The sequence below is a fragment of the Diplotaxodon limnothrissa genome, linkage group LG11, assembly GCF_057381915.1.
Source record: "Diplotaxodon limnothrissa isolate DT_005_m linkage group LG11, D_limnothrissa_male_GT1.1, whole genome shotgun sequence".
Classification (NCBI taxonomy): Eukaryota; Metazoa; Chordata; class Actinopteri; order Cichliformes; family Cichlidae; genus Diplotaxodon; species Diplotaxodon limnothrissa.
This window is the reverse complement of record NC_140606.1, coordinates 14,596,849-14,615,997: the sequence shown is the minus strand read 5'-3', so window position 1 is coordinate 14,615,997 and position 19,149 is coordinate 14,596,849. Positions and strand designations below refer to the sequence as shown.

Here is a 19,149-nt window from a genome sequence, read left to right as displayed (position 1 = left end):
AAACACTGCCTCTCTCTCTCACACACACACACACACACACACACACACACACACACACACACACACACACACACACACACACGGTAGCTTCCAGGCACAGCCTTCAGTCAGATCATGTGATCTCAGGGTGACAGCTGACCTTGTATCCCACATGCAGAATCTCATGACCCTGCGGCCAAGCCAAAACATTACAAATGCATTTTACATAATTCATAGGGGTCTGCTGAACAATCAGCTATTTTTTCTAACTTCATGTTGATTTCCTAAAATGCATTTTTACTGGACCGACTCACCAACCCTGCCTCTTTTTTAGCAGTAATCTCTAAAAAGATATGTATTCAGTAAATTAAATTAAATTCAGTGGGTTACATTCAGAGACCAGATTGATTAAATGGTAAATGGCCTGCATTTGTATAGCGCTTTTCTAGTCCATAGGACCCCAAAGCGCTTTACACTACATTCAGTCATTCACCCATTCACACACACATTCACACACTGGCAATGGCAAGCTACATTGTAGCCACAGCTGCCCTGGGGCGCACTAAAAATCCAATATCAACACACTTAACTTATTCTTAAGTATGGTTAAGTTTCGACAACTAGAACAACGCAATTAATGTCCAAATAACGCTGACATCATGGTTTAAAAATAACGATGGCAGTCAGTGATAGCCCTCAGCCTCCTAGTAGATACACCTAAGGTGTCAATTTGAAACTCCTACGTTGTTTCACATTCAGAAGATTTTCAGAACACTTGACCTCTGACCCCTGACCTCGAGTTCAAAGTCACTGAGATTCCAACTTGTCAGAGATTTTTAGTAGATGCACTTATGGTATCAATCTGAAAGTGCTCCATTACTTCGTTCTCAAGTTATTGCATTCACAAACTTGGGTGTCCACACCGTCCACCCACCTGGCAGGGTGAAGACAATAGGTGAGGTTGAACTGAGAAAGTAATCAAACCCGGGTTGCGGCTATGTCACATGAACCGTAAACTACTTGGCCACGAGGGCTGGCACTGGGCTTAAATCTTTTAACACAAAAACATTCAATGTGAACTCATTTGCTAGCAAAGCATGTAAGATGTCTACCAAATATCTAACTACTGCACAACTAACTGCCTTAGTCAGACAATATTTTACTGGCAGTTTAGTTAACATTTTAACAAGGTTTTAAATTCAAATGAATCAGTAGGTGGGCCAACATTTTCACTCAATTCACAGCATGTTCCTATTAATATTAAATTGTTTTAGACACATAAAATGTTGCTATTGTTTGTCAGGGTTAAGAAACTGTCGCCTTGTTAAATCCTGAATGCCAGCCGCAGCTGCTCAGTCCTTCCCACTGCTACCAGATTAAAATAATGTTTCTGTTTTGTCTGGGGAGCCTTAGCCTTACTAAATTTCAATGTGTTTTACTGCAGTACACTGTACTACAGGCTAGCTTTGGTCTGTAGTACAAATCATTCTGACTGTGAGACAAAATTGGACAGATACTTGAACAGAGTGAGAGGCAGATAGAAAACCAAAATTTTTTCCCTCTCTGCCTTGCTCTCTCTGTCAGTCTCGTTTGGGTGAAAGTACACGTTTTTTTCAGAACAGCAGCACAGTTGAACTGACTCTTGTGTTTGTATAATTTATACACATATAGGTATGTGTCTATAATTCCAATATGTTAAATCTGCAGGGCGCTCAAATTACCAATATAGAACCAAGGTTCAACACAAATGGAACACAAAATATACGTCCAAAAAAATGTTCATGAGCTCTGATGAGCGTGTGTATGTGAAAATGTCAGTGTGTTCAGTTAAGCTTTTCAGATTGTCCGTCTGTGTGGATGTTTACTTACTAGTCGTTTAATAATTTTAAGAGCTGTACGTTGTGTTCGGGGCGTCTCAGTGTGCATGCGAGTGCGCAGCACATGCGAGAAGCTTCGTAAGCAGGAAGGCGACAGGCAGTCAGGACCCTCTCCACAGTAAAGTTGGACCAGCAGTGACAGACAATGAACAGACTCCTCCCAGATTTCCTGGTTCTCAGCAGACAGCTGCATGGACAGATAATCAGTGAATACATGCAGAGATTAAAGTATAAGAGAACATGTTTCTATTTTGGATACTCAGGTTCTGCATCAAGTTTTTTACTATGTGTACTGGATCTTAAAATCTGTAGAATCAGTAATGGCACCCAGGTACCTTTTGAATCCAAGTAAAATTGGCAGTCAACAAAACATAAAAGTATCCTGTCTACAGCCTCTAATTAGGAATAAAGCTGTCCTTCCAGGTATTGGCATTAGTATATTTGATGATTGGCGTTCTAAAAATATAAGATTTATTTGCGATCTGTTTGAAAGGGGTAGTTTTATGGCCTTTAATCAAATTCAAATTAAATATAATTTACCACAGAAACACTTCTTTGGGTTCCTGCAAGTAAGGCATTTTGTAAATTCCCTTAAATTTCCAGCCAATCAACCTGTTTTGAATCCTATTGAAAGCTTTCTTCTTAAATTTAATGAGGAAATAATCACAAAAAAGAAATTTATCGCTCTTTGTTATGGGAAATTATTGTCTTTGAATTTTGTAACCACTGATAAGGCCAGGGTTTGGTGGGAAACCGACCTCGAAGTTCAGCTTAGTGCAGAAGCATGGTCCAAAACTTTTAGATCTGCCAAGAAATTGTTTTCCTGTAACAGACTCCAGGAAAGCCATTACAGAATCTTACATAGACTGCAGCGTACGCCAGAGTTTCTAAATAAAATTCATCACTCAGATTTCTCCATTTTGTGTAAAGTGCAATACGGATATGGCATATGGCAATGTCCTTTAATTACTAGATTTTGGAAAAGTATTGCTATAGAGCTTCGCTCAATCTTTCACCAGACGATCCCACTGAACCCTGTGCTGTTCGTTCTGGGTCTATCTATAGAAGGCCTTTCTCTGTCTTCTGTACAGATGCTTTTGTTAGGTACATTTAGCGAGGCAATGTGTACTGTTTCAATGGATTCAGAGACAGCCCCCCACTGTTACACAATGGTACAGAGACATGTTCAAGGTGCTGCCAATGGAGCGCCTTAGTGCCATCATAAAGGGCAATTGTGATGCATTCTGTAGGATATGGCGGCCTTTGCTTGATCACCAACCTCGTGACCTTGCTGTGCTATTACATAAAGGGGGATCACATTTTGTTTTTAAACACAATAATTAATGTCTGTATTTTTTTTCTCTCCCCCACTTTTTTCCTTTTTTCTTTCCCTTGACTTCAAATGTGAAACACTGTACATATTTTGACCCAGACATGTACATCTATACCTCATGTACCTGTATTTGTTTTTTTTTTCTTCTCTTTTTCTTATTTGTATTTGTTGTGCTGATTTGTTGCTGTTTGTGTTGTTCCAAAAAAATCAATAAATCATTGTTAAAAAAAAAAGTATCCTGTCTGTATCCTCTGTCATTGTCAGTTTGAAAGTACAACAACAACCAAAAGATACTAAATGGGAGAATACACAATGAGACTAATAACAATGTGGCCAGAGTCCAAGGAGAATTTCATACCTTTACTTCTCAATTTTACATTTGATTCCAATCTATCCATCTATCTATCTATCTATCTATCTATAGATATATGCAAAGGCTGGGGGTGTGTCAGCTGCTCGGTCAGCCTACTTTTCCAAACAACACTCGATGTGTCAAGTGTAGTGTCTGTTTCCATCCCTGGAGACTTCTTTTTTTTTTAAATCCCCCACAGTCTCCTCCTCTTTCATCTCTCTGGCGTAGACTTCCCAGAAGTGTGCTGCCTCATAGTACCCTCTCTTTTTGGCCTAAGTACCGAGTACTCATATAATAATGTACTAATGACTACTAAATACTCAGGGGCAAGAACATCAACATGTTGATGAGCATTCCAGCTGGTGCGATCTCATTGCAAGGCGCCATATCGTTAATCACAATTTTATTTGTGTTTAGTGTCAGTGGGTATGGATGTTTGACTGGCTGCAGAGATAACAAAAGGCCAACACTGTTGCAATGCTTATCTTTCTGTTTTTAGACTTCATCAGGTTCTGTGTTAGTACCAGCAGACACTGCACATGCCTGGGATTAATAACTGTAATAACTGCAAACCAATTACTTCAGTAAACGTAGACAATCATCAGTTTTAAATAGACACACAATATTCACGAAGCACACAGCTTTTCTAATTGAAGGAATTAGATGGTCCATGCACACATTTTCAACTGTCCAGTTAACTCCTACAATAACAAAGAAACACATACAGTGTGGTGCAGTGAGATATTTCTCTAGAAATATTTAGTCAAGATGCAGATGCAGCTGATTATTTTGCTGATCTTAATGGATTTATTTGGAGACCTAGTGTATAACTAAAGAATAACCTACTTTGAGCTGTATAGGTCACTAATGTTTTGGTTACTGGCACTTTTATCTAATTCAGGTAGCATAATAGAGATGGACATGTGTTAACACTGGAACCCAGGGCTGGTTGGCCTGGATACAAGCAGGAAGCTGCTTTAGCCCAGGTGATATGTGCCCTATCCACCTGAGCATCAGCTCTGCACAACATAGTGCATTTAAAAAACATACATTTTTTAAATGCACTATGTACAAGAACACAATATTTGCCACTGTATCCAGCATATATTTACATGTATATAAACATGCAAACAGAAACAACCATAAAAAATATATATGCATACAACACATTTACATGCGCAGACATGCACAGGATCTGTGAGTGTTGGTCTCACCATGTGAATGAGGTGTGTGCTGAGTTGGCTCAGGGGTCTGTTGGCTCGGAGCAGCTTCTCTGCTGCCTCCGTCTCTGCTGCTGGACAAGATAGCCTCTGGCTCTATACACACGTGCAAAGACGCGCACATACACACACACACACATTATAGAGATTTGACAGTCAATAACGATGGATCCAGGGACCTGCCAAGACTTATTCTGACAAACTGAGACATACACAGAAAGACACCCTGATAGATGAAGACAGGGAATTGTTTTTTTTCTACATATTATGTTATTCTAAACCTTCTTTAAGTTCTCAGGATAACATAAGCTGAACATTTTTTTGCCACAAAGTTATTTTTGCATCTCATTCTTAAGGCATCATCTCTTTTGCCCCTCATTATTAGCACCTCTGTGACTTACTTTGGCTTATTTTACTTTACTTCCTGCCTGTAGTGGAACTTCAGGCCAATTAGTGATGGGCTAATAACAGCACATATTTTGTCTCTTTCCCAAAGTCTCTGCTACGCTTGTCCTATTTTTTCCTTCTGTAGTGTACTGTATATAATCTCTGACATGCTCCCTCTTGACCAACTGAGTAATATTTTGAGAAAAACGGTCTAGTCACGTCCTTTCTCCTTATCAGACCTTATTACCCAAATGAATTTGGTTTGGGCTGAAGTTTTCTTTTTAATGAGCTTTGCATTTCTCGCAGAATTGATTTCCGCTGCAGATTCTGCTTGTTGCCTTTTCCATCTCAGTCTCTCCTATCTCTCCACCCATCCTTCTCTTTTTTCTGTCCTCTCTTTCACCCAGTCTTTCACCCTGCCTTCACTTTAGTCCCCCCACCCCCTGTCCGGGCATTAATATGTATGTGCTGGGCTGGGGTGCACACCATGGGGAGATGGGGGCTGATGTGTGTGTGCCAATCCGAGAGTGTGAGTGTGTGCGCGTGGATGTGTATGTAGTGAGGCAAGCTAAGGACAAAGCCAGCGGTGATAATGAGGCCGCAGGGACATAGCCAGACAGGCCCCTCTGTGCATGCTTGTGTGTGTGTGTGTGTGTGTGTGTGTGTGTGTGTGTGTGTGTGTGTGTGTGTGTGTGTGTGTGTGTGTGTGTGTGTGCGCGCGTCCCAGGGATTCAGGACTTCATACCCTTTCTCCTGAGTCCACAACTTCAATATTGCAGTTGCTTAAACCTGCTAGCTTTCACTGTATACTTCAAGGGGCACACACACTCAAACACACACAGACACATGCCTTCAGGGACGTGATACAAGGGCAACATTTTGAGGAAGTACACTTTGTGATTCTGTCGGTGAATCTGCACTCACCAAAGATGAAGTTGGCAAAAAGTGGTGAATCACTGTAGGACATACATGAGCCTAAAATGACCAATTTCACAAGATGAAGCCAAAAAAACCTAACAAATAACAATAATTTAGTATTATTTTCTAAATTAAGGCTTGTGGCTCTTTAAGGATGTCTTTGCAAGGACCGTTGAGCGTTTTGAAAGTGTGTGATACTGAAATTATGCCTGGATTCCTTAATATTTAGTTTTCTTTAAGTTTCTTTTAGGGGAATGGGCCCATAAAAATATCAAAAAACACACTTGATTTAAATTTGAATGATCTCCCTTTCATGATCTCCTTCTCTGGTATGCTCACACAGTTTCTAGTTTGGCTGCTATTTCAGTTAAACTCCTGTTATTTCCTCTTGCACTTGCACCTCTGCAGTGTGCGCACTGGATCTCTTCCGGTGTGACTCTTTAACTGAAAACTGCTGGGTTGTAGGTGGAGAACCAGCTCACATCACTAGCGATGATCTTTCAGACATGGCAGTTCTTGTTTGCTCTCTGTGCATCTTTGAGGACCATGATGAAATCACAAAGGGACATCAGTCAGCTGTAAAGTTTGTGTTCATCAGGTGTGTCTGAGTGTTCATACCTGCAGGGCAGAGCGGACAACAACTGATGTTTGCTTAAGGACGTTGTGAAGCAGTTCCAACAGAGCTTGTAGCACAACGTGGCCGACCTTCCTTCCAGCATGCTCCTCTCTATCTAGATGAGCAAGCGCAGCTTCTGAGAGGGTGCAAACCACCACCTCAATAAGCCCTGTGTATTCAAGAAAAGTGGAGAAGATTGTATCTGAACTATGATTTCTTAGTTTTCTTGGTAACTTGTATTTTTGCAGAGCTTTGCATATGCCCAGTGCATTCTGGGAACTTGTCAGCCTATATAAATTGTTAACCTATTAAGCCGTGAACATAAAAAATAAGGATAATAATGTAAGAGAACCTAATTAAGGACGGCTTTGTCACTTTAACTGCCAAAAATCGTTAACCAGTTTAATACAAATTGTATCAGTTAATATATTCTATATGTTATAATGATCTATATATTAGATGTTTGTCTTTTTGAGGCCCTGTGTTCACGATACATTTTATTAAACAAAGAGAAACAAAAAGCAATTCAGGCAATTCACGCACATTACCACAATTACATTATTACATTCACAAGAACATCTTTAAGTTCATGTGAACCAAAAATGTTTCTCTAGCTGGAAACAAATTAGACTATACCAATAAATATCTGTAACTTCAGGCTCTGATTCAGCTACAGAGCAGATTGATTGCCTATATGCAAGCTTAATTCAATTAACATTTTGTTATTACCAAGCTGCACATCAGAGGAAATTGTTTGAATACGACACTGAACTGTGCAGGGTTACAGTCCCTTAATGAGAAAGTACATAAGGGCAGCAGAGGCAACAAGGCAACTCACTACATACTCATCCAAAAACTCATTCTTATTGTTTTTGTCTGTTCTCTCACCTCACTCAGTCTCTCCCTACATAACTGTCCAATGTACAACATGAGGTTGTTACCTCTTGCAAAGCTATGAATAGCACCTACTAAAGTGCAAACCCATGTTATATCACTATTAAATTTAAAGTGACACAGAGGATAGTCACAGTGAAGACATGACACATGCAGTGCCCATAAATATAACAATACCTAGACAATCAATACGCCCAGATTTGTCCTTCATTTCTACTTCTGTGCACAAAAACTTAGTTATTTAACCATGTGTATTAAATCATAGTCTTCACTAGGGAAAATACACCCAGTTTTGTTTTCGTCTTCCAACAGATCTTTATTTAGACTGTGGATGTCGTGTGTTTATTTTTGAGAGTGAAAGTGCAACACTGCAGACACTAGAAAGCCATTAAGTTTGCCTGCTGTCAGCGAGATGTACTGTTACACTGTCAAACAATCTCATAATTAATTAGACAAGCTGCTCTACTTTTGACTGTTCAATCAAAAAAGACTTGTCCTGTTAATGCAACTTGACAACACAGTCCCACTTAGATAGTTTTTGTGTATTATGCTGCTGATACTTGCTGATTATTACTACTCACCAAGTGTGCTCTTTTTAAAAAAGACAGAAATTATTCCTTAATTACACTAAAATGACTTTAACAGAAGCTTTTTAAGGGTGGACAAAGGTGGAAAAGTTACAAAAGCATATGCAAAGGTATGCATCAGCTGGCACTGAAACAAGCTGTCTACAAACTGAGTAAATGGACAATCTATAAATATCACACCAATACCGCAACTACTGACTGACAGTAAAACACCCGCAGAAAGCTTTACACCTTGCTAAATCTTTGTGTTGTGTGTCAATGAAAAACACTGACTAGGAATGGTGTTAATGGAAGGTCACAAAAGCTGTCCAACAATAAATAAATAAAGCAGCACATTTCCGGTTTGCTTGTGGGACAAATATTTCATGGACAGATGAGACAAAATTGGAACTTTCTGGCAAAAATCCACATAGCTATGTTTGGCCTCGGGGCCTGATGGAGGGACTGATTAATTCAAAATTGTATCTTGAACTTTTAAAAGCACAATTCAGGGCAGCAGTTCATGACCTGAAGTTTAGGAGAGCCTGGGTGATACAAGAAGACACTGACCCAAATCACACTAGTAAATAAACAACAGAATGGATGAAAGAGAATGAAAATTCATGTTTTGGGATGGCCAAGTCAGAGTGCTGACCTTAAAAAGTGAGATGTTATGGCATGATGAGGAAAGAGCTGTTCATTGAAAACATCCTAGAAATATGGATAAACTAAAACAGTTTTGTAGGAGGAATGGTCCAAAACTTTCTCCACATTGTACAAGTCTAATGAGCCGCATCTGCCATTGATGCATATTTATAAAGCCTAAGTGTTTACAAATGGTTATGGTTTCATAGATTCCTCTTCTTTCCTGGGGGCCTTATGACATTTTACGTCAAGGTCAAGAGAAGGTGTTAAGAAAAACATATGGGATGCAATAGTTTGCATATTTAACCCTAACCCTTAAAGACAAACCTTCACTCCTACTTAACACTGCTTCTGCTATGGCTAGCTGCTTCTTGTCCATCCAACCAACCATGCTTCCACCATCACCTGCCCTTCACTCCATCTGTTCAGCCCTTATCCTCAGTCATCCTGAGTCCTACAGCTGGCTCTTCCAAGCAACACATCTGTTCTTTGTTATAAAGTTATGTTCTTGTGTCAAAATTCACATTAAAATTAAACTGAGAAAAAAAGTAATGGTAGCACCTACAGTCTTCGTGCAGAGGCAACTTTAACACAATCCATTCTTTTTAGGGGCTCAAAAGTAATTGGACAAAGAACTGAAAATAAAATCTTTCACTAGTAAAACCATTAGTAAAATCAATCATTTCTAATACTTGTTTGAAAACCCAATGACAGCCTGAAGTCTTGAACTCATGGACATCACCAGCTGCTGGGTTTCCTCCTTTTCATTCTGGAAGAGGTTGTTCTTGGTTTCATCGGTCCAAAGGATGTTTTTCCAGACCTGTGCTGCCTTTTTTTGATTTTTTTTTTTTTTGCAAATTGCAGTATACCCTTTCTATTCTTTAGGCTTATGAGTGGCTTGCATCTTGCAATGAACCCTCTGTATTTACTTTCATGCAGTCTTCTCTTTATTATAGACCTGGATATTGATATGCCTGCCTCCTGGAAAGTGTTGTTCACCTGGTTGGCTGTTGTGAAGGGCTCTCTTCACCACGGATAATGGTGGTTTTCTTCTGTTTCTGCAGCGTAAGGATCACTTGTTTCACCTGCTTTCCATGCAGGTGAAACAAGTGATCCTTGTTTCAACCACATATTGTCTGTTCACAGCAAAATCTTCCAAAATGCAAGCACCACACCTCAAATCAACTTCTTTTATCTGCTTAATTGGTAATGACATAATGAAGGAATTGCCCACACCTGCCCATGAAATTGCCTTTGAGTCAAAGCCATTTCATGGCCAATTACTTGTGGTCCTTTTAAAAAATGGGCGGCTGAAACTTCTAAACCCTTCCTCAAATTTAAATGAAGACAGCCTCAAATGAAAGCTCAGAGTCTACACCAGGGGTGCCCAATCCCGGTCCTCGAGAGCTACCGTCCTGCAGCTTTTAGATGCATCCTTGTTCCCACACACCCGAATCAAATGAATGGCTTGTTATCAGGCCTTTGCCAAACACGATGGCATGCTGAAGAGGTAATCAAACATTTGATTCAGCTGTGTTGGAGTAGGGATGCATCTAAAAGCTGCAGGATAGTAGCTCTCGAGGACTGGGATTGGGCAGCCCTGGTCTACACATTATGTCCACTTATATAACTTCTGTTAAGGTCATTATATAACTATAAATATGTTTCTGTAAACAGGTAGAAAAACAAAACGTGTCCAAATATATATATATGGACCTAACTATAAGACAATGTTTTTCTGCTTATAGAATGTGGTGTATAATAGTATAGTATACCACACAAACATCTATCGTATTTTCGGCACTAAAAGGCGCACTTAAAATCCTTTAATTTTCACAAAAATTGACAGTGCGCCTTATAATCCGGTGTGTGTTATGTATGAATTCTGGTTGTCCTTACTGGCCTCAAACCGATTTTATGTGGTACATGGCACTCAGAAATCTGTCAAAAAATGTTTTAGTACGTCTTTGGTAAGCTACGAAGCCGGACCGGTTGATGGATTGTCGGAGCATTATGGCTACCGTAGTCAGGAGCCTTGTGGAGTAATCTAGGTCCAAAACTCCGCCCACTTCAGGTCCAAAAAACTGCAGCATCACTGAGAGTTAAAAACTGTCTAAATTCTTTCATCTTTAATAAAATGATCAGTGTTGCTGCTTTATGAGGTGTAACAATTAAGTTTAATATCCAGGCATCCATGAAAACAGAATGTAATACATTTAATGGAGTTAGAAGTTAGCAGGAAGTTAGCTCGCTAGTTTCCACCGAAATATGATATACTATGTGACTTTTGTAGGGTTACTGAAGTTGGACTAGCTGGTATATAATGATGTGCTACCTGATTGCTAGCGACACAGCTATGTTAGCATAACAAACACAGTGAAGCTGCAGGATGAATGCTAATTTCTTCCACTTGATAAAAGTTAATGTGAAGGTTCCCGATGGTTGGGGACAAATGCAATCGCATGGCAGGATTCTGTAAACTTCAGTCAGGAGAACAACTAAGATAATCCATCCACAATACGAGGTTAGTCATTAATATACTGCAACAACAAGAGAATAGAGCAGCTGCGAGAAAATTCAACGTTAATGAATCACTGGTACGGAAGTGGAGGAAGCAAGAAGAATGAGTTGAGTAAAATTTGACTTATCTGACTGTTTTGTTTCACTGTTTTTGTTTTCACTTAGTGCGCCTTATACAGTACATCGAGATGGGCATGTAGAGAAGTGGGGCCAGGAACTTGCTCTGAATTCTAACAATTAAAATTAAAAATGTCAAAAATGTGTAAATGTAACTTTTTTAGTTTAAGTCCAGGTGAATATTACTCAAAAAAAAAGAAGAAAAAAGAAAGAAAGATGTACATATAATTAATAAATATTATTTTAGCTGACTTTAATTCTGTGTACCATAACTCTATGTGATATTTCCTATGATAACAGACCTTTGGACCACACAATGTTTATGCTTCCAAATCTTCCATGTCAAAGTTTCAAATATAACCTGCCCGATATGCCTTTTCTGCCTGAGTACCCCTAATGTTAATGTAAACTGACTTTAGGGAACCAACATATAGTTAATGATGTGTTATTTATGCCAGTTAGCTACCAAGTCTGTTGTCTAAATTTATAGCATAAACAGAAAAACCCATGCTTCTCAAGCCATTTTTTCCACCCAGCCAGATTATCTGATTTTATTGTTTTATTATTATTATTTAAGGTGGCTACCTACCCAAACGGTTGTTTTTCATTCTTTCTGATCTGTAGAGACATGCATGGTAATCTTTTCTATTTTTCTGGGTCTGTAGAGACTCTGAAGACATGTAACTTTATGCAAAGACAATGAAACAATGAAATACTGCACCCTTAATTAACAAAGACAGATTTTTATGGTATAAATTATGCTTGGGGGGCATTATTTTTGACTGGACACATATGGACACAGTGTGAACTATTAGAGAATGCATTTGGGAAATTATGCTGAAACCAATTTGAAACGGGAATTTATAAATGCAAATTGAAAGAAACTAGATAACATCGTTGCAGAAGAGGTTTTCTGAAATATCTCAGTTTCTTACAAGGGTCAAGAGAAATAATGAAAAATGAAGTGTGATGGATTTAACCTTGAGAGGCACCACAGTGACTGTCAAGAACTCTGAAGACAAACAGAGCCCCTGAGAAGCTCTTTAATTAATTAAAAGGATAAGCACACTTTAACTAACACTCGGCCCAGGACCAAACTCAAGGTTCACTCAGGGTGCAAACATTTCTGAACTGTTGGGCTGAATTTCTGAGCTTGACATGCTCTAGATGTGACCATTTCCTTATTAAATAACAGCCTGCATGCCAGTGTGCCTGCAAAATTGGTCTCAAATTTATTCTCGGCAGAGAAGCCCTAGGCTTTATATCCGTGTATGATCAGATTAGAGACTAAACTTTCTTCCTTAGTCTGCTGCATGTTTTCAAATTAAAGCCGATCATCCATTATCACCTAAAATATTTACTCTGTTTAGAAATCTCACACTAAGGCATCAAGTTATTCTTCCCTCTTGCATCCCAAAATCTCTTCTGCTATCAAACTGTCACTCATCTTAACCTCCAATTTTCTCCTCTAGCGTGTTATCCCTTGCTGTCTCCAACCCAGATTCAACACATTCTCGCTCTCTGTGTGTCCCATGCTTCCCTCTCTCACCTTCATGCTACCCTTTTTACCTCCTATTTTGCTTTTCTGCCTCCATCATTTTCCATCCCTTTTCTCTTTCATGCTTTTGTGCCATCTTTTTTTTTTCCTCCGTTGTTCTGTTCTTCCTCTCTATCTCTGTTTCTCTCCCTCTTTGCTTCCTCTGTCTTCATTCCCCAGGGGGTATTATCTCAGTCTGAGGCAAATCTGCCCAATTATAAACCTCATCTCCCCAACTCTCTCTCTCTTACGCACACAAATATGAGGTTTTCCTGCATTCACTGCTGCACACACACCCTCTTCTCACAGATACACAGAAGCAGAAGCACAAATACAGTTACACAGGCACAAAAAAACCACCTCCCTATTTTTCTCTTCTTCACTGTCTATTTCACTGCCTCCTAACACACACACACACACACACACACACACACACACACACACACACACACACACACACACACACACACACACACACACGAACAAGAACACCACCCTTCCCCTCCTCCCTCTGTCACACCTTAAAAACCCAATTATACACGCTTCCTCCCTTTTCCTCTTCTTTCCTTCTCTCCCTTTCCCTTCGTTCTTGCCATCACCACACTCATCTGGAGGGACCACAAGGAAAACAAGGGAGAAAGACGAGAAGGCAGAACAGGAGCCCAAAATAGAGGAGATGGGAGAGGGTAAAACTGGGAACAGACGCGAGGAAGGAAAGGAAATGAGGGGCCAAGATGTGAGCTGAGTAGATTGGAAAAGTGGCTGATAGCACGAGACAAAAAGGAGAGGAGGAGAGGAGGGAACAGAACAAGAGGAGAGGAGTGGAGATAGCGTTAATTGCCAGGCCAGTATTAGTGCTGGGTTGACAGATTCTTGTTGAGAGAGGTGCTGATTGGATGATAATGATGCTGACTTCAAGACTGCTGCATTGCTGACCCAATGGAAACAGAGGGAGAGGAGGAGTTAGTATGCAAGTATATAAAGATGGACAAAATGAAACAGAATGATGAGTGAATAAAAAAGAAAGAAAGAAATGAACACAGTCCTCAAATAGAAACTTGAGAAAATGTGTGTTATTGTGGTGTTGCAATCACACTGTTGAACTGTGGGTCCCGAAACATTTACACACACACACACACACACACACACACACACACACACACACACACACACACAAATATTCTGGGCAGGCATCCACAGTGTACCAAAGCTTTGTGCCTCACTATTGCTTCCTCCTAATTAAAGTCCTAATCCCCAACTAACTCTTCATGGCCAGAATAGGCCTAAACTAGACTTCTGAACAATGTCCTCACACCAAGAGAACAAAAAACATGAATTTGACTTCTCCCTAAGGATCCCCTGGAATCACTTGCAATTGACAGGAAAATCTCAGATTATTCACAGTAGCTGAGAGACAAAAAGCATGGCCTCCGCCTCAGGCACACACAGCCAAGGTTGCTGACCTGAATAAGCATTACACTACAATGTGGTCGGGTATCAGGGATGTCAACAAGTAACATAACAATCACTAATGTGAGCAGAACAGATGCCTTTCGATGACTAAGTGTCCTTGATAATAGTACATGTGTTGCAACACAATGCAGGAAAATATAAGAAGAATTTAGTACCTTTTAAAGGAGAGAAAATCTAGATCTTTCTCTCCATGAGGAATTCAGACACACTCTACCTTGTTGATACAGTGGTTGCTGATCCTGGATTGTGCCCTCACTAAGATTGCAGAGCAAAACAACTGCGTTTTGGACTATCCCACTGATAACGTTACTTCTATTGGCCTAGAAAAACAGGAGACAGACACAGGATAAGTAAATTACAGGTTTGCTTATAACATTTCACAATTAACCCAAAACAGCTAATATCTAACATGGTTTTGTCATCATTTTGTTATTTATACTGCATATACTGTCTTGAGAACACAGTTAATTATTTAATAAAGTAGTGGATTGTTTTATTAAAAAAGGTGCCTTTATTTATTTGTTTTTAAAGACTGAAAGTGTAATCTTCACCTCCCTCTTACCCATCCTATTTACTCCTCTTACTTCATCTTTCTCCTCTTTTCAAAATATTCTCTCCTCCCTCCTACAGTAATTCACTTCTCCTTCCCCCTTCTGCCCCCACTTCACTATTTGATCCTCTCTGAGATACACCAGCTCTGCCTGCAGGGTTGGTGCACATCGGTGTGATCTGTGTACGTGGTGATTAGCCTGGCTAGTACTCATCATGTGCAATTGCCTGCGGCTGGAGACAATGACATCAGTTTGTGCTGAGGACAAACTGCCTGTCAGGAGCCACAAATGACAAAGCTAAACTATTTTGATCTTTAAAGACTAAAAAGCTATAAAAATACTGCACTGTACTGTACGTTCTCACTAAAAGCATAAAGCTGACAATGGACAGTGAGGAACGGCAAACCAAAGTTTAACTTGGACCTTGCACATGAAGGGATAAGTATCTGACTTGCATAAGCGGTGTAGCTGCACTGTGAACACTTTCAGCCAGGCAGGATTTGTTAAAGCATTTACTGCAAGCATTCCCCTCTGATCAGTCTTTTGCCACCTCAGGCACGGCTAACACCCCGTTCAGAGCCGTGGTCTAACCAGCATCCTGAGGTCCTTTCATGTCTGAAGCAGAACTACTACATCATTTAGACAAATACAATTAGGTGAGTTTCTCCATGACAAGTGTGATCACCAGCGACAGGTGTAATCAATCTACATCAGAGAGTTTCAGGGAGTATAAATCAATTCAAATGTGAGCAATATAGACGGCACTAATGGATCCAGACATGACTGGTTCAGGCAGGAGTAAACAATCAGGAGACGAGTTAATCAGGCTGTTGGACAGCAGTGTTTAAAATTCTGTATCAGCTAGCTGGGGCTGGACAGGCAGCCATGCAGAACAGAGTTATTGAGTGTGCGCGTTTGTGTGAGTGCATGTGTTTGTGTGAAGCATAAATTAGAGCTGGTTTGGTTGTACTGTGTTGGTGGGTGCATTAAATTGTTCGCATGCAAAAAGGGTCAGGTGAAATGGTTTACTGGAAACACTGTTATGGCTCACTGAGAACAGACGAGTGCCATGTGTTTGCGTGCAAGCCCTTGTACATGATCTTAATAGCAGAGTTCATCTTTCCACTCTATTAGCCGTTCCTCCTCTCTGCTGCTGACCTGCCAGTCAATTACACCAGCCCTCTAATAGGTCAACATTATTCAGACTAATTTACATAAACATTTGAGGGTTAGATGGAAGGAGAGACCAAAAAGAAGGAAACAGACATAATAGACTGAATATAAACAGAATAGAAATGCTACAATAATACAAACTTTGATGAGCTTATTTTAAAACTGCACTGAATTTACTGACCAGTTTGACTGGTAAAGTAATTTAGATACTGCCTTGAAGACTAAATGATGAAACATGACTGCTTTCTTACCATAATGAGCTGAAAGACCATTGGTAGGATCCTACTACGTTTGATCAACCTGAAAAGGAGAAGAAAAAGAGAATATACACTTTAGGTAGCAGCAGAAAAATCAGGGCAAGGAATTAATTTAATTTTTTAGATGTGCTGTTCAGGCATGCTGTTTGCACACACACACACACAAACAGATAAAAGTGGCTATTTCATCTTCATTAAGGGTGGAGTTCTGGTACAATGACTTCCGTCTAGTACCAGTGGAATTGCGAGAAGAAAAAGAGAAGAAGCGATGTGAGCAGATGAAGTAAAAGCAGGTGAGAGACAAGAGGGAAGGACATGGAAAAAGGTGATGAGAGTTTAAAGCAAGATAAGGTTAGAAAAGATTACATTTTGCAAAGTGGAGGAAAAAGAGGGAAGATTAGAGAAGAGGTGTGAGGTGGAGGAGGTGGAGGAACAAACGAATGAGAGGAAAATGGAAAATAAAAAGGAGTAATGTGGATAAATCCACACTGAAAAGCTTGGGGGGAAGGCAAGAGACAGAAGAAGAAAGATGGAGGGAGGGAGGGAGATGGATGTTTATATTAACAATGACATTCTGTCTACTTCTTGATTGATCTTCTTTAAACCTCAATCAGTTACTGAGTGGGCGGAGTGTCTACATATATGCACGCACATTTTGTTTATGGGTCTTTGTGAATTAGTAAGCAAGAAAGCATTCAGGCAGTAATGTGAATAAAACTAGCAAAAATCAGACAGGTGTTGATATTCTGACGGTAACAAAGCCTGCCCACTGATTTATAAATCTGTCCATGTTCTAACTATGATTTATAGGTTCTCCAGCAGGATCATTCAACCTATGGAAATGTGGATTTAAACTTAAAAAACTGCCCTTTTTTTTAAATTAGCAAACAAAATGTTCCACTTCATTACAAATATGGGACAGCATTTTATTGGTGTGCTGCTTCTAGAAAGTGAAAACAATGGCTCATTAACCTGGAGGCATTTTCATTAAAACAAACAAACAAACAAAGTCAGATGACTAAGTAAAAAGAACATCTGAACAGCAAAGAATACCAAATGATCATCTCAGGCTGTCCTCAGAGCTCAAGCGTCTTTTTTTTTCACCACTTACAGGTAATTTGTACTTATATACTGTCTTCTGTGAGTGTTTGTTCTTTTAGGTTTCCTTGTTCCATCAGATACTGATGTCCTCTCACCTACCTTGTATACAAAGAGCCAGAACAAAGCATGCATGTTTCATGATGATAACATATTCTCTACACCACTGCACGTACTTCCTGGGCATCATGTAACTATTGTTTAATAGTTAACTTTGTGGTTTTAGTTAGTAACATTAGATCCCTTCATGGTTACATTGTTAGATTTACTTTGGTGAATTGAGATATTCTGATGGATGCTGTCATCAGCACCACAAAAGTATAAGCACAGTGTAACTTTATCTTTAGTTGCAGTCACTCAATCTCCATAATCTTTACTGAAAACAATCACTGACTACAGGTGCAGGAAGCTTGAAGAAATGTGAATTTAAGGAACGTAATGAATTGCTGTTGTAGGTTCTCTTTACCTGCCATGGTGATGTATTTTAATGTACAGTTCAACCTTTTAGACGTGTGTGTGTGTGTGTGTGTGTGTGTGTGTGTGTGTGTGTGTGTGTGTGTGTGTGTGCGCGCGCGCATTTGTTATTGTTTGGGTCTGATTGTTTGCTTGTAGATGTGATGGATGGCCTCCTATTAGAGAGGTGATAGGCTCAGAGATGAAAGGACAGGCCAGGCCTGCACAACATGATAAACTGGACCACCTTTAAACTACCAGCCATTCATCAGGACACAGGGTGCAACAGCATACAATGAACAGGGTTCAACAGACAACCTATAATAAGAAAACACAGATGAGACAATGCTGCACTGCATCATCATCACATCACACATTCACTCAACAGCTGTTTCATTAGAGGTAATGCAATAAATACCACAGTATGCGCTTATTAACCTCAGCTCTACTCTAGTTTTATATACTTTATGTCAGCTACACAGCTTTGTAAAGCTAACAAAATTCAAAATGAAACCTTTTTGCACATAAAGAGATGATAAATACAACGAAGTAGATAGCTACAGTCAGGGGCTTATAATTAACAGCACTGACAAATTATCTGATACCATAATGTATTAGTACTTGCCTAGAGAGGAAAATTATACTTTTTTCTAATAACTAACTTAAAAAAAGACCTTTTTCCCCCATTTATTTACAGTGGAGAGTAAGACCAGTAAAACAGGCTGTTAGAGGCAATTACAGCGTTTTAGCCTGAGAAAATGGCCACTTTTGTGTTAACAGTTAATGAATCCACTTTACATGGAACAGAGAGATGTTGGTGTCCAATTAACTACTGCAATTTGATATAATGGATTTAGACTCATAGACTGAGTCTATGAGTCCATATTAAAAGGAAAGAACAGGCAGAAAACACGAGTTGTTTAAATATAAAATCTTATCAAAATAAAATCTATAAACAGCCAGTACTGTTAAACTATGACAAATACTACCTCTTTACTTTGTTGATGGGTATGCGTGAAAATACCATATCGACACATATGGCACATATGCTGAAAGGATGCCTTAAAGGAAATTGAAAATCCATGGGCAAACACATATGTAACCACACAGCATGAGGTTCTCCGGCTAAAGGTCATAGTAAATGTAGTTGTTTGAAGGTGTGTCTGGACTGTGATAATGGAGA

At 39.6% G+C, this 19,149-nt stretch overlaps 1 protein-coding gene across 3 annotated transcripts in view; it reads right to left on the bottom strand.

Annotated features, from left to right (window-relative positions):
* ulk4 (unc-51 like kinase 4) overlaps positions 1-19,149 on the bottom strand; it is a 99,205-nt gene that overhangs the window by 14,350 nt on the left and 65,706 nt on the right. For all 3 annotated transcript variants that reach the window (XM_085365168.1, XM_085365167.1, XM_085365169.1), the window contains 5 exons: positions 16,410-16,458; positions 14,649-14,754; positions 6,685-6,851; positions 4,756-4,857; positions 1,849-2,043 (listed from right to left, as the gene is read on the bottom strand). In XM_085365168.1, coding sequence (XP_085221294.1) covers positions 1,849-2,043; positions 4,756-4,857; positions 6,685-6,851; positions 14,649-14,754; positions 16,410-16,458 — 619 coding nt within the window. The remainder of the gene's footprint in view (positions 1-1,848; positions 2,044-4,755; positions 4,858-6,684; positions 6,852-14,648; positions 14,755-16,409; positions 16,459-19,149) is intronic.